Source organism: Aquarana catesbeiana, linkage group LG09 (assembly GCF_042186555.1).
Source record: "Aquarana catesbeiana isolate 2022-GZ linkage group LG09, ASM4218655v1, whole genome shotgun sequence".
NCBI classification, from domain to species: domain Eukaryota; kingdom Metazoa; phylum Chordata; class Amphibia; order Anura; family Ranidae; genus Aquarana; species Aquarana catesbeiana.
This window is the reverse complement of record NC_133332.1, coordinates 314,743,517-314,763,222: the sequence shown is the minus strand read 5'-3', so window position 1 is coordinate 314,763,222 and position 19,706 is coordinate 314,743,517. Positions and strand designations below refer to the sequence as shown.

Below are 19,706 nucleotides of genomic sequence, written 5' to 3'. Positions count from 1 at the left end.
ACTAACCACTCAACAACAGCTGGTCCAACACAGAAGGGTGAACTCTTCAGTATTCATTGTGTGATTCAAAGATGCCACACTCCTAAGCGGCCGGTGTACTGGAGCCAGTGGCGTAGCGTGGGTTGTCAGCACCCGGGGCAAGGCAAGTAATTTGCCCCCCCCCCTAACCTGCGGACTTTTAGCTATCCCTGAGTCCCTTTAAATACAATAGTACTGACCTACCTGATTCCTATACTGACCACTACACTACATTGTCCACTACACTGACCACTATACTATACTGACCACTATACTATACTGTCCACTATATTACACTTACCACTACACTGACCACTACACTGTCCACTATACTGACCACCATACTACACTGTCCACTATACTGACCACTATACTACACTACACTGTCCACTATACTACACTATACTGACCACCATACTACACTGTCCACTATACTACACTACACTATACTGACCACCATACTACACTGACCACTATACTACATTGTCCGCTATACTACACTATACTGACCACCATACTACACTGACCACCATACTACACTGTCCACTATACTACACTGACCACCATACTACACTGACCACCATACTACACTGACCACCATACTACACTGACCACCATACTACACTGTCCACCATACTATACTGTCCACTATACCAGTGTTTCTCAACTCCAGTCCTCAAGGCGCCCCAACAGGTCATGTTTTCAGGCTTACCATTATTTTGCACAGGTGATTTAATCAGTATCACTGCCTTAGTAATTACCACAGCCATTTCATCTGAGGGAAATCCTGAAAACATGACCTGTTGGTGCGCCTTGAGGACTGGAGTTAAGAAACACTGCACTATACTATACTGACCACCATACTACACTGTCCACTATACTACACTATACTGACCACCATACTACACTGTCCACTATACTACACTATACTGACCACCATACTACACTGACCACCATACTACACTGACCACTATACTACACTGACCACCATACTATACTGTCCACTACACTAACCACTACACTACACTACACTGACCACCATACTACACTGTCCACTATACTACACTGACCACCATACTACACTATACTGTCCACTATACTACACTGTCCACTACACTGTACTGTCCACTACACTAACCACTACACTGTCCACTATACTACACTGTCCACTACACTAACTACTACACTATACTGACCACCATACTACACTGTCCACTATACTACACTGACCATCATACTACACTATACTGTCCACTATACTAAACTATACTGTCCACTATACTACACTGTCCACTATACTACACTGTCCACTATACTACACTGACCATCATACTACACTATACTGTCCACTATACTAAACTATACTGTCCACTATACTACACTGTCCACTATACTACACTGTCCACTATACTACACTATACTGACCACCATACTACACTGTCCACTATACTACACTGACCACTATACTACACTATACTGTCCACTATACTAAACTATACTGTCCACTATACTGTCCACTACACTAACCACTACACTACACTGACCACCATACTACACTGTCCACTATACTACACTGTCCACTATACTACACTGTCCACTATACTATACTGTCCACTACACTACACTACACTGACCACTACACTACACTGACCATCATACTACACTGACCACCATACTACACTACACTGACCTCCATACTAAACTACACTCCACTGACCACTATACTAACCAGTATACTATACTACACTAACCACTATACTACACTACACTGTCCACTACACTAACCACCATACTAACCACTATACTACACTACACTGACCTCCATACTAAACTACACTATACTGACCACTATGCTAACCACTATACTATTACTACACTAACCTCCATACTATACTACACTACACTGTCCTGCCTACAGTCTCTCTCTCGCCCCCCTCCCCCCCGGCCAGTAACAAGACTCTCACTCACCTTCTTATCCTGGCTGCATCAATCCGGAGGAGGAGAAGACAGCGGCGGCTCACATTCTTCTCTCCCCTGCGCTCTGCTTGCTGCCATGTTCAGTGTCCAGCGCCCTGTGATTGGGCGTATGGGGGGTCATGTGCGGAGGCGGGACTTCAGGAGCGATCGAGGACAGGCCAGCCCTACACCTCACATGACCCCCATACACCCAATCACAGGGCGCCGGACACTTAACATGGCGGCCGGAGCCCGGGGACACAGAATTAGAAATTAGGAGGAGGCAGCCAGAGACACATACTGGCGCCCCCCTAAATATCGCGCCCGGGGCCACGGCACCCCCTGCACCCCCCACGCTACGCCACTGACTGGAGCAGTAGATGAAAATTGGCCTCAGCCTAGGCTTGACCCAGGACATGGGCTGAAGCATTTCTCCCTGCCTACAGGGCTTAGTCATAGAGGTCCTCTATGACTAAGCCCTGTGGGCAAGGTGAAACAGGGCTGCTTAGAAGTGTGGCGTCCTTGAATCAAACATTGTACAGCAGGCTAGGATGGGCGAACCAGATGCAAAAGGGGCACTCTGGTGGGGACCTTCATGTAAAGGGTGCACTCCAGTGGGGACCCTCATATAAAGGGCGCACTCCGGTGGGGACCCTCATGTAAAGGGCGCACTCCGGTGGGGACCCTGATGTAAAGGGCGCACTCCGGTGAGGGACCCTGATGTAAAGGGCGCACGCTAGTGGAGACCCAGATTTAAAGGGCGCACAGGGTGGGGACCCCGATGTAAAGGGCGCATGCCGGTAGGGACCCCGATGTAAAGGGAGCACTCCGGTGGGGACCCTGATGTAGGGGGGAACTCTGGTGGGGACTCTGATGTAAAGGGCACACTCTGGTGGGGACCCTGATGTAAAGGGAGCACTCCGGTGGGGACCCTGATGTAGGGGGGAACTCTGGTGGGGACCCTGATGTAAAGGGCGCACTCCGGTGGGGACCCTGATGTAAAGGGCGCACTCCGGGGGGGACCCTGATGTAAAAGGGGAACTCCGGGGGGGACCCTGATGTAAAAGGGGAACTCCGGGGGGGGGGACCCTGATATAAGGGGGAACTCTGGGAGGGACCCTGATGTAAGGGGGGGAATCCGGTGGGGACCCTGATGTAAGGGGGAACTCTGGTGAGTACTCACGATGTACATGAGGACTCTGATAGGGACACAAGTTCTGTTTTATCACCCTAACCTAATGACAGCCTATTACATTACATACTAGTGTTTTCCAGGTCATGACAAGGTGTGACAGTGTCCCACAGTGTCTCACATCCAGTATTGACAATATGCCCCCCCAGATCTTTTTTTTTCCTGCACCCCTAGATCATGTAGGCCAGATCCGTCCTCGTTACCCATGGGGCTAAGAAAGCTGGGGTACGTTCCTGACACTTATTAGAACTAAGGAAAAGGCTTGGTTGGATAGCAAATCATCTTCAACAGTTGAGTGGGACCAACTACTACCAAGTAGGAATTAAAAAGGTACAATTAAGAGTTGAAAAGTGAATCTAAAATACCAAAAGTCCAACCATTCCAAGCACTCAGTACTTACATCTCAGCGCTTTTTGCACTCTGCGCAGTTTCATCGCCGTCCGGTAGGCGGAGAACTTTATGTTGTTTAAATCTCCTGAAAAATGTCACATAAGAAAAAAAAAAAAGTCCACTGTAAGGGCTCGGTTACATGTGAGTCCATTTCCGCCCCTCTCAAAGGAGATCTATGGTGGGACAATTTTCAGAGGCATTAGACAGTTGGGCCTGGAGGAGATATGTTGCCTCCTCACCTTCTATTTTAGTTGCAGCAATGCAACTGTGTGTTGTGGAGGGGCCCTATTCACTTTAATGGGTTGCGTTTGACGGTGGTACTACCAGCCAAACATGACCCGTTATGCAGTTTGTGCCGTACCACGACCACAGCAGTAGGTACTCACATGGCCGGTGGCTGTGTTAACTTGCAGCTGGGTGATCAGGGGGAGGCAAAACCCTCAACTCAACGTCCATAGATTTTTACAGCCCCTCACCCGCTCGTGTAAAGGAGGTCTGAATGCCATTACCTTATTCTATCACGGTAGTTCAAAATGTACAAATTCATTTTACTAATCAGTATATAATTTATTATTATATTTAGTTTAAATGATTTATTTATAAATGCTATAATGGAAGATAGAATAAATTTTAATTATATCATATCATAAATGTAATAAATTGTATATAATTTATCATTTCTTCTATACAAGTCCTTCCTCTATTTAAATATAATTTAAGTAATATACTTAATATACATATATAATTTATTAATATACAGTGATTTGGGTAATAACTTACATAGAATGAATGAATGATACAAGTAAAAATGATATAATAAATCAAATAAATAATATAGTGAATGATATAATAAATGATAATGATAAATTGATATTGAAACTGATATTATCAATACATCATTCATTCAATGAATATTTTTTTTTTTTTTTTAAAGATGCTTTTTATTAGTTAAGTATGTAAAAAAATACATATACATCATATGCATCTCCCGCTGTCTGTCTCTGAGCTGAGTGTGAAAACTTTGGCCGCTCTGTGAGAAAAGTCCCGCCCCCCTCCTAGATCAGCTCGTGTGATAGACGCAGTGTTCTGTCTATAGACGCAGTGTTCTGTCTATCACACGAGCTGATCTAGGAGGGGGGCGGGACTTTTCTCACAGCGCGGCCAAAGTTTTCACACTCAGCTCCGAGACACACAGCGGGAGATGCCCGCAGACTGTGTAATCCAGACACAGGCACTGACTACAGTGAGGCTGCGATTATGGGCACGGTGAGACTGCATTATGGGCACGGTGAGGCTGCGAATATAGGCGTGGCGAGGCTGCGATTATGGGCACGGTGAGACAGCATTATGGGGACGGTGAGGCTGCGATTATGGGCACGGTCAGACTGCATTATGGGAACGGTGAGGCTGCGATTATGGGCACAGTAAGGCTGTGATTATGGGCACAGTGAGACTGCATTATGGGCACGAAGAGACAGCATTATGGGCACGGTGAGGCTGCGATTATGGGCACAGTAAGGCTGCGATTATGGGCATGGTGAGACTGCATTATAGGCACGGTAAATTTGAGATTATGGGCACAGTAAGGCTGCGATTATGACGTGTGACGTCCTAGCCATGGCCCGCTATGTCCGGCTTCGGCCGTTGCCATAACAACGGTGCTAAATCAGCTAAAAGTAGTTGGATCTGTATGTGCGTTATAATTAATCGAAATTAGTCGATTAATCGATTAAAAATAAAATCGATTAATCGAACACGAAAATTTTAATCAGTAACAGCAATACATTTTTTAGATTTATATTAGTTAGCACTTATTATATCATTAATTGTAATATTTATTATATCACTATTATTATATAATTAAATCATTATATATCCTTAGATCATTCATTATATTAAATTAATTGTTTAACCTTGTTACCAATGTGTGTCCTTTATTATATCATTTACTATTTTATAATTTATTAATTTTATATAATTTGTTATATTATTTTTTAGATTTATAGTTAGCACTTATTATATCATTCATTGTAATATTTATTATATTTAATATATCACTATTTCATTATATCATTCATTGTATTAAATAAATTGTTTAACCTTATTAACAATGTGTGTCCTTTATTATATCATTATACCATTTACTGTTTTATAATTTTTTACATGTATAATATAGTTATTTTTTATATCATTCATTGTAATGTTTATCATATTATATCACTATCATTAAATAATTCTAGATCATTTTTTAAATCATTCATTATATTATCCTTTATTTTATCATTTATTATTATATCATTTATTCATTTTATCTAATTTATTATATATTTTTTTAATTTTATAGTTAGCACTTATTATATCATTCATTGTAATATTTATTATATTTAATATATCACGATTACTATTTCATTATATCATTCATTATATTAAATAAATTGTTTAACCATATTAACAACGCGTGTCCTTTATTATATCATTATATCATTTATTGTTATATCATTTATATAATTTATTAGATTTATAATATAGTTATTTATTATATCATTCATTGTAATATTTATCATATTATATCACTATCATTAAATAATTATAGATCCTTTTTTATATCATTCATTATATTATCATTTTATTAAATAAATCGTTTAACCTGTTCCTAATTGGAACCTGTAGAATGTTCGCAGGCGCTGTGCCACATGCTGAAGAAACATTGACCCCAATGCTAAACTTAAATATTTATATATATATATATATATATATATATATATATATATATATATATATATATATATATATATATATATATATATATATATAAAAATATATCACTTTTTTTTTCCATACATACTCTCCTCTAGCAAGAGAAAAAAAAAAGTTACAATGTATAATTTATTCCTTGCAGAGGAGAAACAATACGGGGTTGGGTTTCATTCTCAATGATCACTGTGATTGGCCATACTAATGATCACATGATCCTCCCGGCCTCCAATTGTTAGTCTGAGACCAGGAGCTGTTGGCGATGCTGCAATCTTGGTACTAGGGGCGCACAATGGTGCACACTCCTAGCACAAAAACATGCTGCCTATACGCGGCACCACCGAATAAAGACAAAGCTTTTTTTGATAACATTAGACTCTATAGAGGTGACATCAAATTAACCAACGTATGCTGGCGCTGTTAAATGTAGCTTCAGCTTAATGACCTTTGGCCATAAAAAGATTTAGAGGACTACATGGTAATAGACAATGGCGGGGGGGTACATGGCTGTTTTTTTACTTACCCAGCGCCTGGTACAGCTCGGTCATTTTCGGATGATCCCAGCATGTCGTCTGTGCCTGGTGACTAGACAGGAAAAAAATGAAACCATCAACTTAAGGCCTCCCACTGTAGTTCAAGCAGGAGTAAAAACCCACTCACTAAAATCTAAAATGGTAAATTTCAAAAGCTCTCTGAGGATCTGAAAAAAAGAATTGTTGCTCTACATAAAGATGGCCTAGGCTATAAGGAGATTGCCAAGACCCTGAAACTGAGCTGCAGCACGGTGGCCAAGACCATACAGCAGTATAACAGGACAGGTTCCACTCAGAACAGGCCTCGCCATGGTCCACCAAAGAAGTTGAGGTCACGTGCTCAGCGTCATATCCAGAGGTTGTCTTTGGGAAATAGACATATGAGTGCTGCCAGCATTGCTGCAGAGGTTGAAGGGGTGGGGGGTCAGCCTGTCAGTGCTCAGACCATACGCAGCACACTGCATCAAATTGGTCTGCATGGCTGTCATCCCAGAAGGAAGCCTCTTCTAAAGATGATGCACAAGAAAGTCCGCAGTTTGTTGAAAACAAGCAGACTAAGGACATGGGATTACTGGAACCATGTCCTGTGGTCTGATGAGACCAAGATAAACTTATTTGGTTCAGATGGTGACAAGCGTGTGTGGGGGCAACCAGGTGAGGAGGACAAAGACGAGTGTGTCTTGCCTACAGTCAAGCATGGTGGTGGGAGTGTCATGGTCTGGGGCTGCATGAGTGCTGCCGGCACTGGGGAGCTACAGTTCATTGAGGGAACCATGAATGCCAACATGTACTGTGACATACTGAAGCAGAGCATGATCCCCTCCCTTCAGAGACTGGACCGCAGGGCAGTATTCCAACATGATAACCACCCCAAACACACCTCCAAGATGACCACTGCCTTGCTAAAGAAGCTGAGGGTAAAGGGGATGGACTGGCCAAACATGTCTCCAGACCTAAACCCTATTGAGCATCTGTGGGGCATCCTCAGTTGGAAGATGGAGTCTCTAACATCCACCAGCTCCGTGATGTCGTCATGGAGGAGGGGAAGAGGACTCCAGTGGCAACCTGTGAAGCTCTGGTGAACTTCATGCCCAAGATGGTTAAGGCAGTGCTGGAAAATAATGGTGGCCACACAAAATATTGACACTTTGGACCCAATTTGGACATTTTCACTTAGAGGTGTACTCACGTTTGTTGCAGGCGGTTTAGACATTAATGGCTGTGTGTTGAGTTATTTTGAGGGGACAGCAAATTTACACTGTTATACAAGCTGTACACTCACTACTTTACATTGTAGACAAGTGTCATTTCTTCAGTGTTGTCACATGAAAAGATAGAAGAAAATATTTACAAAAATGTGAGGGGTGTACTCACTTTTGTGAGATACTGTACATAGTGATCTTATCTCCCCCTTAATCTTCTATTCTCAAGAGAGAATAAATTCAGTTCCTCTAATCTTTCCTCATAGCTGATCTCCTCTATGCTTCTTATCAGTTTGGTTGCCCTTCTCTGCACTTTCTCCAGTTCCTCGATATCCTTTTTGAGAACTGGTGCCCAAAACTGAACTGCATATTCCAGATGAGGTCTTACTAATGATTTGTACAGGAGGGCAAAATGATCTCTCTCTCTCTGGAGTCCATACCTCTCTTACTACAAGATAGGACTTTGCTCGCTTTGGAAACCGCAGCTTGGCATTACATGTTATTACCAAAACCCCCAGATCCTTCTCCACTATGGATTCCCCCAGTTGTACTCCCCCTAGTATGTATGATGCATGCATATTCTTATAAACGAACCCTTACAGTGGTCACCTTCTCGGCACTGCTTCCATTTAGAAAACATCTTGGGCTCTTTTCAATGGCTACAAGGTGTTCTGTGTTAGGAGGAAGGGAGAGCGTGACGTTCATCCACACCTCCGCCATTCATAGAACACCTTGTATTAATTGAAAAGACTACAAGATGTTTTCTGAATAGAAGAGGTGCAGATGGAACAACCCGCTATGCAAACTGTAAAATCTCAGCACTGGATGTTTGGTACTTACTGTGGCGTGGGGGCTGAAGAAAAGTAAGTTTTACTGAACCCAGCAGCAGCCACACATAGGACACTTCATTAGCGGTCATTTCCTTTCAATGCTCAAAAATTTTGTGGCTTTAACCATTCCACACACCATTAACAAAAAAAAGCTTTGACTTTTTGCACTTTAGGTTCTACTTCAAAAGGAAAAGTGGTAACATACGTAGGGGAGGAATTTCCTGAAAGTGCTGGTTACTCACTTGATGTAATACGGCACCTTGTTGGGGGATATCGCTCTTTCCCATGGAACCTGAACCGATGCTAAAATAGAAAAAAAATAAAAGAGAGTTAATACAGAATACATGTTTTAGCATCTGTTGCATTCTACGGCTTACTAGACCAGCATAAAGGATTGTTGGAAGGGCAGGTTTACCTTTATAGACTACATGGCCAACATAGGTGGACACCAGACCATTACTCCTATATGGGCTTGTTGGATATCACATTCCAAAATCATGGCCAATAATATGGACGCTGCCCCCCGCTTCAGCCATAATAGCTTCCACTCTTTGGGGAAGGCTTTCCACAAGATTCTGGAGGGTGTCTGTGGGAATTTGTGCCCATTTATGAGGTCAGGAACTGATGCCAGATAAGAAGACCTTGATTGGCTTCCAACTCAACCTGAAGGTGTCCAGTAGGGTTGAGGACATGGCTCTGTGCAGGACATTTAAGTTCCTTAACCCATCACACCTATATGAACTTGTTGGGTAAGCCATTCCAAAACCAAGGCCATCAATGTACAGTCCCCCCCTTCTTTGTGGCTATAGCAGCCTTCACTCTTCTGGGAAGGTTTTCCACAAGATTTTTGAGGGCGTCTGTGGGAATTTGAGCCAGATCTTACCATCTCACCTCAGTACCTGACCTCACAAATGGACACAAAGTTGGAGCTCCAATTCATCCAAAAGGTGTTTAGTGGGGTTGAAGTCAGGGCTCTGAGCTTGTTGGATATCCTACTCTAAAACTATGGCCATTACCATGGAGTTTCCCCCTTTGGTTGCTAGAACAGCCTCCGCTTTCCTTGGGAAGGCTTTCCGCATGATTTTAGAGTGTCTGTGAAAATTTGTGCCCACTTATGAGGCCAGGCACTGATGTTGGATGAGAAGATCAGGCTCGCAGTTGGAGTTCCAATTCAACCCAAAGGTGTTCAGTAGGGTTGAGGTCAGGGATCTGAGCTTGTTCGATATCCTACTCTAAAATCATGACTACTAAATATAGAGTTGCCACAACCCACTTTATGGCTATAACAGCATCCACTCTTCTGGCAAGGCTTTCCACAAGATTTTGGAGGGTGTTTATGGGGGGTTGTGTCCATTTGTGGGATTAGATACTGAAGTTGGATGAGAAGATCTGGCTCTTAGTTGGAGTTCCAATTTATTCCAAAGATGTTCAGTAGGGTTGAGGTCAGGGCTCTGAGCTTGTTGGATATCCTACTCTAAAACCATGGTCATTAATATAAAGTTGCCCCCACCCCACCCTTTATGGCTAGAACAGCCTCCACTTTTATAGGAAGAATTTCCACAGGATTTAGGAGTGTGTGTTCGAATTTGTGCCAATTTCTGAGGTCAGGTACTGATGTTGGATGATAGTTGGAGTTCCAAATCATCCAAAAGGTGTTCAGTAGGGTTAAGGTCAAGGCTCTGAGCTTGTTGGATATCCTACTCTAAAACTATGGCCATTAACATAGAGTTGCCTCCTTTGGTGACCATCACAGCCTTCACTCCTCTGGGAACACTTTCCACAAGATTTCAGAGTGTGCCTGTGGAAATTTGTGCCCATTTATGAGGTCAGATACTGATGTTGGAACTCCAACTGTGAGCCAGATCATCTCATCCAACATCAATACATAACCTCATAAATGGGCACACATTTCCATAGGCACACTTCAAAACTTTGAGGAAAGCCTTCCCAGAGGAGTGAAGGCTGTTATAGCCACCAAAGGAGGGAAATTCATGTTAAAGGGTATGGTTTTAGAGAAGGATACCCAACAAGCTCAGAGCCCTGGCCGCATACCTACTGAATACCTTCAGGTTAAATTGGAACTCCAACTTTGAGCCAGGCCGTATCATTCAATTTCATCCCAAAGGTGTTCAAAAGGGTTGAGGTCAGGGCTCTGAGCTTGTTGGATGACCTATTCTAAAACCATGACCATTATTATGGAGTTGCCCTCTTTGATTAGTATAACAGCCTCTACTCCTCTGGGAAGGCTTTCCACATGATTTTGGAGCATCTGTTAGAAATTGCGCCCATTGCCATGCACATTTGCTATAAAAAATTGGAAAAGTGTCAACTAGAACTTGTGCTTCAATTGCTCTGCAAGTGTACAACTTGTCAGTGAAAATGTGCTGCAAGTTAATATGACTTACAATTCAAACTGTGAGCCAGATCTTCTCACCCAACATCAGTACCTGACCTCATAAGTGAGCAAAAATTTCCATAGACACCCTCCAAAATTTTGTGGAAAGCCTCCAGAGTAGGGGAAGCTGTTATAGCCAAAGGGGGCAACTCCATGTTAAAGGGCATGATTTTAGAGTAGGATATCCAACAAGCTCAGAGCCCCGACTTCAGCCCTATGCACCTTTGGGATTGGAACTTTAACTTTGAGCCAGATCTTATCATCCAATTCATCCCAAAGGTGTTCAGTGGGGTTAAGGTCAGGGCTTTGAGCTTGTTGGATAACCCACTCTAAAACTATGGTCATTATATTGGAGCTGCCCTTTTTGGTTGCTAAAGGAGCCTTCACTCTCTCTGGGAAGGCTTTCCACATGACTTTGGAGTGTCTGTGGAAATTTGTGCCCATTTTTATGTCAGGTACTGATGTTGGATGAGAAGATCTGGCTCACAGTTGGAGTCCCAATTCATCCCAAAGGTATTCGGTAGGGTTGAGGTCAGGGCTCTAAGATTGTTGGATGTTCTACTCTAAAACATGACCATTAACATGGAGTTGCTGCCTTTGGTGGCTATCACAGCCTCCAGCCCCTCCCGGAAGGCATTCCACAAGGTTTTGAAATGTGTGCCCATTTATGAGGTCAAGTGCTGATGCTGGAACACCAACTGTGAGCCAGATCTTCTCATCCAACATCAATACTTGACCTCATAAATTGGCACAAATTTCCACAGGTACATTCCAAAAACTTTGTTGAAAGCCATCCCAGAAAAGTTGAGGCTGTTATAGCCCCCAAAGGCGGCAACTCCATGTTAATGGCCATAGTTTTAGAATAGGATATCCAACAAGTTCAGAGCCCCAACTTCAGCCCTATGGAACACTTTTGGGATGACTTGAAACTCCAACCTTGATCCAGATATTATCATCCAAAAGGTGTTCAGTAGGGTTGAGGTTAGGGCGCTGAGTTTGTTGGATGACCTACTCTAAAATTATGGCCATTATTTTGGCATTGATTGATTTGATTGCTATAACAGCCTCCACTTTCCTTGGGAAGGCTTTCCACGTGATTTTGGAGTGTCTGTGGGAATTTCTGCCAACTTATGAGGTCAGGTATTGATGTTGGATAAGAAGATCTTCTCACAAGTTCTAAATCACCCAAAGGTGTTCTATAAGGTTGAGGTCATGCCTCTGAACTTGTTGGAGAACTTACTCTAAAACCATACGTCATTAATATGGAGTTGCCCCCACCCCACCCTTTATGGCTATAACAACCTCCATTCTTCTGGGAAGGCTTTCCATAAGAATGTCTATGGGAACGTGTGCCCATTTGTGAGGTCAGGTACTGAGGTTGGATGGCAAGATCTGGCTCACAGTTGGATTTCCAATTCATCCCAAAAGGTATTCAGTAGGGTTGAGGTCAGGGCTCTGAGCTTGTTGGATATCTTACTCTAAAAACCATTTTCATTAACATGGAGTTGCTGCCTTTGGCGGCTATCACAACCTCCAACCCTTCTGGGAAGGCTTTCCACAAGATTTTGAACTGTGCCCATTTATGAGCTCAAGTACTGATGTCGGAAACACAGATGAGAAGATCTGGCTCGCAGTTGGAGTTCCAATATCAGTACTTGACCTCATAAATGGGCTCACTCTAAAAATCCTGTGGATTGCCAGAGGATTGGCGGTTGTTATAGCCACCAAAAGCGGCAACTCCATGGTTCTACAGTAGGATATCCAACAAACTCAGAGTCCCAACTTCAGCCCTATGGAACACCTTTGGGATGAATTGAAACCCCAACTTTGAGTCAGATCTTCTTATACGAGTTCTGACCATCCAATTCATCCCAAAGGTATTGAGTACAGTTGAGGTCAGGGCACTAAGCTTGTTGGGTGACCTACTCCAAATACACGGTCAATAGTATGGAGTTGTTTTGGAAGGTGTCTGTGGGAATGTGTGCCCATTTGGGAGATCAGATGTCTAATGTTGGATGAGAAGATCTGGTTTTGCAGTTTGAGTTCCAATGTTCCAATTCAACCCAATGATGTTCAGTAGGGTTGAGGTGAGGGCTCTAAGCTTGTTAGGTGACCTACTCCAAATACATGGTTATTATTATGGAGTTACCCCCACCCCATCTCCTCTTTATGGCTGTAACAACAACCGCTCTTCTGGAAAGGCTTTCCAAAAGATTTTGGAAGGTGTCTGTGGGAACTTATGCCCATTTGGGAGATCAGATGTCTAATGTTGGATGAGAAGATCTGGCTTCGCAGTTGGAGTTCCAATTCAACCTAATGGTGTTCAGTAGGGTTGAGGTGAGGGCTCTTTGCAGGACATATCTTTAAAACATGTACATACCCCCATGTTTTGCAAGTCAGTGTTAAAAGAACGGAGAAACTCACATGACAAGAAGTGCTGAGACTCTGGTCCGAAGTCACGGTGAGCGTCCTGCAGCTGCCGCAAGCGTTCTGCCACAGAAGTCTACATGGAGAAACAGGAGTTTATAATCTTAGTTTGCAAATTAAATGACTAAATTACTAAAACTAATTAACTAATTTACTAAAGCAAATGAAGAAGAGCAGGGGGTATAGTGCTATGGTACATTTCCATCATGGGTCCGCATGTACAGTGATCTGATCGTAATCCCTGAACCTATCAAGGTGATTGCACCCAGATTTGATGATCAAAATGAAATGTATCATTTTATGCATAAAAAAAAAAGATAAATGATATATATATATTTTTTTCTATATTTTTCTTTAATGATGATGATCCTCTTGTACAAATAATTGTTTATTGTATATTTTTTAAAACATCCGCAGCCTGCAAAACTGTGTGTACATTTGTTCTGTGCAAAAATTAGGGCAAAGGTGTATGTTATTAGGCTATTTTCTCTTCAGGTCTAATATTAGTTATTCATAAAGAATAGAGGAAATGGGGACAATTTTGTTATTCATTAGTAAAAAAATAAATAAATAAATAAAATTCAAAAATTCATAATAATACCTCATTATGGCCACTAGGTGGAGCTGATGATCCACATGCATAAGTATTTACTTACCATGTTCATGTGCTCCATCTAGTGGCCACAATGAGGTATTTTTATGATTTTTTTTTTATCTATTTATTTGTACAAATAAATAACCTACCGGAGAGGAAAATAGAACATTCAATTCAATTTGACCCCATTCCCACAGAACGAATGTACCAGCAGTTTTTTTTTTTTTTTTTGCAACTTTTTTTTTTTTTTTTTTTTTTTATACATGCACTGCTTACATTTAGTCTATAGAATATATTTCCTGCACCTTATTTGTTACATGCTTTTATATATTGGTGGAATTGAAAAAAAAAACCTCTGCTGAGAGAAATATGAAGGCCGCCATTGCTGCACAGAGATGGGGGAAATGATCGAGCGTACACAGTTTATTGGGTCGCTTTGTATTGCTTACAGATAATCAGCGGCCAATCTGACTTGCAACCATTTTACTTTCCCGTGTGCACATGCTGTTACATTCTCTTTTCTTTCCTTTTCACATTCTTTTACTTTTTTTCCTGCATCCCTTTGCCCCTTATGTGAAGATAAGTCTCAATTTGCACAGGTGTCCAGCCATTGTATTTGTTGCCCAGGTCGGTAGAGTCAATGACTGCTGCTGCAGTACTGAACCAAAAAGTCAGCAAAACCCCATTCATTTTAAAGAATGGGAACACATTTGCTGGTAAGAAGAAAGCCTGGTCACGTGACCTGTCAAAGTCACATGGCCAAGTTCCCTATACGTAGCACAATAGCCCTAACACATTTCAGGTGCCACGCCCTCCCTTCATCGGGGTTTATCTGGAATCTCGGCAGAGCTGTCAGTTGTGTGTTTGTGGGTTTTTGTTATGTTGGCCTTTTTGGTTTATTTGGCAGCAAAGGTGCCTTTTTTTTTTTTACAGTTTTATGTTGCCAACAAAGACCACCACCAGATCACTTTTGGGGAAAAAAAACAGTGGTGCTTTGCAATATTATTAAAACTTATACTAGGGTCACACTGCCAATGCATTTCCCAGCATACACGTGCTGACTTCACTATCTTCACAAACTTCCAAAAGGCCTATTGCTCTAAACAAATTGCCTCCAAACTGTGACTCATGGGCCAGATGTGGTCATTTGCTTGTCCTTATCCAGCCCTTGGGGCACCATGTAATCCACTGACACCAATGATGGGACACTAATCCTCCCACTGACACAAAAGATGGGACACTAATCCTCCCACTGACACAAAAGATGGGACATTATTCCTTCCACTGATACCAATGATGGGACACTATTCCTCCCACTGATACCAATGATGGGACACTATTCCTCCCACTGATACCAATGATGGGACACTTTTCCTCCCACTGATATCAATGATGGGACACTTTTCCTCCCACTGATACCAATGATGGGACACTATTCCTCCCATTGATACCAATGATGGGGCACTATTCCTCCTATAGATACCAATGATGGGGCACTATTCCTCCCACTGATACCAATGATGGGTCTCTTTTCCTCCCACTGATACATACCAATTATGGGACACTATTCCTCCCACTGATACCAATGATGGGGCACTATTCCTCCCACTGATGCCAATGATGGGACGCTAGTCCTCCCACTGATACCAATGATGTGACACTATTACTCCCAATGATACTAATGATGGGACACTTTTCCTCCCACTGACACCAATGATGGGACACTAGTCCTCCACTGATACCAATCATGGGACACTATTCCTCCCACTGACACCAATGATGGTATACTATTCTTCCCACTGATACTAATGATGGGACACTATTCCTCCCACTGACACCAATGATGGGACACTCTTCCTTCAGTGATACCAATAATGGGGCACTATTCCTCCCACTGACACCAATGATGGGGCACCATTCCTCCCATAACAACAATGGGGCACAATGCCTACATTGAATACTAACAACAAGGGACCATTTTCTCCAATAATACCAATAATTGGGCACTATTTCTTCCACTACATTCAATATTGAGGCACCGTTTGCTCTCACCAACACCACAGTGTTTTCTAATTTCACTGGCCACAGTCTGGCCACTCTAAAGCCTCTAAGACAATAAACTTGCAGAAAGCTTGAAGACCCCTGCTCTAAACAAATCTTCTCAGGTTGTTGATGGCATGATTCAGGCACCTTTTCTAAAGCCTTTGCAAATCAGCTAGTAGACCCATTGGCCATAGTTGGGGGTATGATATTGGAGCCTTGCTGGCTCATTGACTTGAAACGAAAGTACCGTCAGGCCTATTCCACCCATTCCACCACTTTTCCACCACTACCCTCCAGCAAGAGTCTACGTTTTTTGAAGAACCAATACTGCTAGGAACTATCTCAGTCATGGTTGGGCATTTGTTATTGGACCCTTGTTGGCTCGTTGACTTGAAGCCAAGGTTCCTGTCAGGCCCACTCCACCCATTCCACCACTTTTGCATTATTACTCTTCTGTCACAGCCCACATATTTTGCAGAACCAATACTAACGTGGACTGTCTTAGCCATGGTTGGCCTTTTGATATAGGACCCTTGTTGGCCTAAAGCTATGGAGCTGGTCAGGTCTATTCCCCCAATTTCACCACTTTCCCATCATTACTTTCCTGTCACAGTCTACATTTTTTTGCAGGAACCGATACTACTGGGGATTGCCTTAACCATGGTTGGCAATTTGTTATTGGACCCTTGTTGGTTTGTTCACTTGAAGCCAAGGTTCCTGCCCAGCCTACTCTACCCATTACACCACTTTTTCATCATTACTCTCTTGTCACAGTCTACATTTTTGCAGGAACCGATACTACCAGGGACTGTCTTCTATATCTTGTCAAGTTAAGGGCTTATTGGTAGAGAGGATGACGGAATGGTGATCGGGTTGAGGGAACCAAATCAGAGCAGTGATGGCCGAACATAGGAGGAGGAGAAGGTTGTAGGTGAGAGCTTCACCCTCTAGCTTTCCCTCTTGAATCACATTGGCTTTAAAAATGTTGACTTCTTTGGTCCATTATAGGCCTGCCCAGTGCATGCTTGACACATTGCTCCTAGCACCACCATTTGCTACTACATCATATATATGCCATCCAAGGAACATGAGATACACACAGGTTTTGTAGGATAAAACAGCACTAATGTCATTTGCAATCAAAGGCAAATTCCCCCATGTTCCACCTTACAAAACCCGCAAGAATCTCAGATTGCTCAAATGTTTCTACATGCTGTGAGTTGAACCTAGGCTTCTAAGTTTTTATGACCGTGTGTCACTACCCCTTCGACAACACTATATATATAAATTTAGTTACATTTATAACAGAACTATTTCCACATGCATCATCGCTACTTCCATTGGTGTTACTACCCTCAACCTTCCCAAAGATAAAAGTTCCTTTACGTTTCTTACCCGCTTGAATGGTGGTGCTCCTTTGAAAAGTCCCCCAAGAGATGAATTGCTAAAGCGACAAAACAGAAAAAAATTCTGTTAGGGATGCCCCAATGGGAGGAATACATTTTTCCCCATTATTTTGATGGCGAATGTTGGGGGGGGGGGGATGAAAAAGGAGCCCCACCCATAAAAAAAAAACTCCTAAAGCCTTAAAGCTCATTTAGTGAAATTACTGATTCGAAGGGGACATATTCTCTGTCAATGGGAAATTTAGGTCCAGCTTGCAAAAAAATTGATGGCACGGCGGAATTTTTGATTTGGTTAATTAATTCCCTATTGCTTACTTCCCAGTTTGCAAATGCTGGTGGCCTGACCGATATGCTGATACTATTTCATCATTACATCCTGGCTGAGTTATTGATCAACAATGGCTTTGCAGGCCAGAAGAGCGGACTTCACTCTTTTTTTTTTTTTCCCTGACTACTAAATTTTAAAAAATGGATTGAATTCAGAAGATCAGCATTATTGTCAGAAAACTACCATTCTCAGGAGGTGATAATAAATGGCAGCCAGCTTATTTCTCTCAGTAGAGGCTTCCCTTCAGTGGCCTTTTTGGATTATGCTATCAGACAAGTGTTAACAATGGCCTGTTGGGTTGTCCTACCTGTAGCTGCTTCCATCGGTTATTCATTTGTTCAAGCTCACGAGCATTTTCCACAGAAAGGTGAACATCGCAAACGGCTAGCTGATGAGCGAGATCGTTGGCCATCTTGTTTGTGTCTTTTATGGAAGTCATGTCTTCTTTAAATAACTGGAAAATTAAAAAAAAAAAAAAAGTAGAGAATGTGGATAATTCTATAACACTTCTGAATACCTTGTTATGTCTCTCCATTATCTTGTGCTATCATAACACAACTTTGCCATGCCATGTATTACCAGACTTTCTCAACCAAGGTTCCTCCAGAACTTGCTAGGGATTATGGATGAGGTTAAGGTTAGGTCCAAACCAAATTTTGGCTGTCCATTAACCCGGGTGGCTGTTCTTGTAGCGGTTTGACGGGAGTTAATAGTGGCACTACTACCGCTAATATACATGACAGCTTCCCACTGTTATTGGTTGTTAAGGACTAGAGATGTGCATGACGGAAAAATTTGTTTCGTTTTGTTTCAGATTCACTCCTTAAGTTAATAATTTTGTTTTGTCACATTTGTTAGTTTAGAAGGATTCGTTTTCAGAATTTGTTATTATAGTCATTTCGGAAGATGGCTATATTCGTTCTATTTGAATCAACTTTTTCTATTTGTTTCTATTCTATTGTATTTTATTCTATTATTTTATTGTCTATTCTATTTTATTATAAACAAGGAAAAAAGGTGTACTATAGCAGTAAACCTAGGTCGGACTTTAGAGGCATAGGAAACAACAAAGACGTATGAGAATAAACACTATTTATTGGAAAATATACAACATGAATAGAACAATACAGAAAAATAAAAAAAAAATTCATGTATACTGATACATAAATGTGCAGTGAGCCCTTGTGTATCTACGCGTTTCACCGGTAGGCTTCTTCAGGATGCAGTCAAGGTTCTACAGATAGCAAATAAAGAGAACGGACCCCTTGGAGACCGCACGAGGCAGTTTCCCAGGGGTCATACATCATTGTCTAAATATTCAAATTTTGCTGCACATTGTGGACAATTTCTCAGTCTCATATTTGGACTATTTTTCCCGGTGGGTGTCCTTATTGCTTGGTGGGCTTTGAAGCCCATCTCCCCTCCCTCTTTGGTACTGAGTCCACTCTTTGTGCATTATTTTGCCCCTGTCCCTGGAACCGTCTGGCTTTTTCTGCTCCTCTCTTACTAGAAGATTGGGCTCGCCTGACCTATCTGTGCATAGATCCTGACGGTGGTGTAGTAGAACCTGTTTATAGTGGGATGTACCCTCTGAACCAGTTTCTGGATACTTATAATTGAGACTTATCTCTCTGCAA

The 19,706-nt window shown here is 42.1% G+C and overlaps 1 protein-coding gene across 1 annotated transcript in view; it reads right to left on the bottom strand.

Moving 5' to 3' along the window:
- The window catches only part of LOC141108776 (dystrophin-related protein 2-like), a gene marked incomplete in the record, with an annotated part of 93,179 nt that overhangs the window by 38,869 nt on the left and 34,604 nt on the right, over window positions 1-19,706 (bottom strand). The window contains 5 exon segments of the mRNA XM_073600697.1: window positions 3,567-3,641; window positions 6,834-6,895; window positions 9,118-9,178; window positions 13,695-13,773; window positions 18,377-18,523. Of these exon segments, the coding sequence (XP_073456798.1) occupies window positions 3,567-3,641; window positions 6,834-6,895; window positions 9,118-9,178; window positions 13,695-13,773; window positions 18,377-18,523 (424 nt within the window).